Source organism: Triticum dicoccoides, chromosome 4A (assembly GCF_002162155.2).
Source record: "Triticum dicoccoides isolate Atlit2015 ecotype Zavitan chromosome 4A, WEW_v2.0, whole genome shotgun sequence".
Lineage (NCBI taxonomy): Eukaryota > Viridiplantae > Streptophyta > Magnoliopsida > Poales > Poaceae > Triticum > Triticum dicoccoides.
In genome coordinates, this window is record NC_041386.1 from 651845650 (window position 1) to 651848136 (window position 2487).

At 50.3% G+C, this 2487-nt stretch overlaps 1 protein-coding gene across 1 annotated transcript; it reads right to left on the reverse strand.

Moving 5' to 3' along the window:
- Positions 1-433: 433 nt before the first annotated feature.
- Positions 434-2469, reverse strand: LOC119289581 (protein FAM9A-like). The gene is made up of 6 exons (XM_037568878.1): positions 2288-2469; positions 1938-2204; positions 1640-1857; positions 1233-1539; positions 1054-1152; positions 434-982 (listed from the first exon to the last, which is right to left on the reverse strand). The coding sequence occupies exons 3-6, from the start codon at positions 1801-1803 to the stop codon at positions 524-526; spliced, it is 1029 nt and encodes a 342-aa protein (XP_037424775.1). The 5' UTR covers positions 1804-1857; positions 1938-2204; positions 2288-2469; the 3' UTR covers positions 434-523.
- Between the last annotated feature and the right edge of the window lie 18 nt (positions 2470-2487).

Consider the following 2487-nt stretch of genomic DNA (forward strand, 5'->3'; position numbering starts at 1 on the left):
GCAGCAGTAGCAGACCACAACCTACCGCCATCAGACCAACGGTAGGTGCCTCCCCCCATGCCGATCTTCTGTGACCAAAAAATCGAGCAGCGCAGCGGTAGGGTTGCGCACCCTACCGCCGGTCCTACCGCCAAGCTCCCTGGCGGTAGGGTGCGCAACCCTACCGCTGCGCTGCTCGATTTTTTGGTCACAGAAGATCGGTGTGGGGGGAGGCACCTACCGTCGGGTCTGATGGCGGTAGGCTGTGGTCTGCTACCGCCGCGCCCTATGGCGGTAGGGTGCCTTTGTGTGCATTTTTTGCACCTTCTAACTTCTTTTGTCTTCAATTTTTGGCATACAACATTTAAACAACATATGTATGACATATAAAGCACACAATATATGATATATGATGCACACACCACAAATCTATAAATAAGGTAGGTTTGGTACATAGCAATTTAACGAAACAGTTTCACGAGCAAATTCATATGGTTCACGAAGCAAATATGCAAGTTTTTAGTTCAACGACACGGCAGCAACTTCAGTCCTTCCTTCCCCTCTTCGACTTTTGGTCCTCGTCATCCTTGGATCGCTTCTCGGCCTTTGTCTTCTTGCGGGCCGCAGGACGTGCTTTCTGAAATGGGGATGGACTCTGCCAGTCCTTCTTTGGCATATTCCTCTTCTCACGCTCGGTTGGCTGAGTTACTGGAGGTCCATCGTCATCATCGTACTCCTCCTCCTCCTCATCCTCATCGTGCTCTTCCTCTTCCTCACCATGTTCTTCTTCGACGCCCTCTTCTTCTGCGCCCTCTTCTTCCTCTTCCTCTGCATCATCATCATCATCGTCGTTCTCCTCCTCGTCATCTTGAGCCGCCCTAGACGACGAGGCTGCATGGCTCGATGAAGCGAGGCTACACATCGGTGCAGGAGGAAAAACATCCTCGGTGTTTGTAGCACACCCAAGTAGGCCCACAAGCCGGCGTGCTTTGTTGACGTATTTCTGCAATGAAAACGGAAGAATATGTTAACTTCTCGAATGTCCAATGATAACGAAAATGAACTCCGTATTACCTTCATCGTTTCCCTCAACTTGTTCTCACTAGCTCGAGTCCCAGGGACAACACTAAGCGCATCAGAGGCATGAAAAATGCTTTTGTTCAGCTCCGAAGACTGCAAAGTAATAAAATGAGTCAATAGCACGAAAAGCTGATTTCACATGCTGTGGTTCGAAAGAGGTAAAAACAACATACCACTCTGTTCATGAGGGGTCTGTACTCCCTAAACCCGCCTTGAAGCTGTCTGATGCTCTCGTTGTAGGCTTCATTCTCTGAGGCATCATCGAACAGGTCTTCGGCATCTGCTGTCGTCCATTGGGGCCTCAGACGCAGACGATGCTTGATGCCATCGTCGTACCACAACATGTGATCCTCGTAGTCGTCCCAGTCAATCACTCTCCTCTCCGTGTCTTTGCGTGTTTTCCACTCGTTCCATTCATGCACGTATCTCGCATGTTCGGCTTCCCAATCCGTGATTGATTGATTCTTCTGCCTGCTCATCCTGTAATGCATAAGAAAGAATGTAAAACATCCTTCTTATATGAATGTAAAACATCAAAAATAAGAACTTAGAATCGATGAGGACGGCTTGTGGTACTCACAGGTGTAGGTCGTAGCCACCGGTATCGCGGACGATGACGGTTGGTGGTGTGTGTTGCACCTTACCAAATTGTGCGGCAACGCGCTGTGGCAAGTGGTACTCCACGGCATAGACACAAATCATGGGCACGATGCACCGGAAGAGAAGCCGGTCCTGCTTGCACATGCTGTTCAGCTCGAACCCCAACTCTCAATCATCACTATACGACCGCCAAGTAACCTATAATCAAACAATGTTAGGCTCAAGTGAAAGTGTTATCGAAACAATGGTAAGCTCAAGTGAAAATGTAATTCTTATACCTGGAAAGGTGTGAGAGCATCAAGCTCGTTGCTGAAGACCTTGTACAAGGCCTTCGATTCGCCCGTGTAGACATGCACCACGTCCCAAGCGTATGCGACGGTCGGGTTCCGATCATCTTCGCCATCTCCGCCATAGTCCGTCCATGCACGCGAGCGCAACTTCTCCGGACGGCCCACCGGGATTCGCTCCCACATCCAAATGGAGAGGCCCCATACACATCCACACATACCGGACGTGACTTCCGCTCTCCGGGTCGCGTCGTCAAGCTACAAACCATGTTCAGGTGATAAGATGTCAAAATGTAAAGCAACACACATCTAATATTTGAAAGAAAGTGATATTCACTTACCGAACGGTATAGGTAGGCGAGTCCGGCGGCCCCCCAGCTGTACCCCGCATCCCAGTCCTTTAGGAAGTCGAGATACATCCATAGGACAGAGTTCTCGGAGCAGTCCGGAAACACTACCTCCGTGAGAATGTACCACAGGTAGGCCCTGGCGTACTGCTCCACCACCCGGGGCTCGGCATCTTCCGGGCACTTGCTCCGGT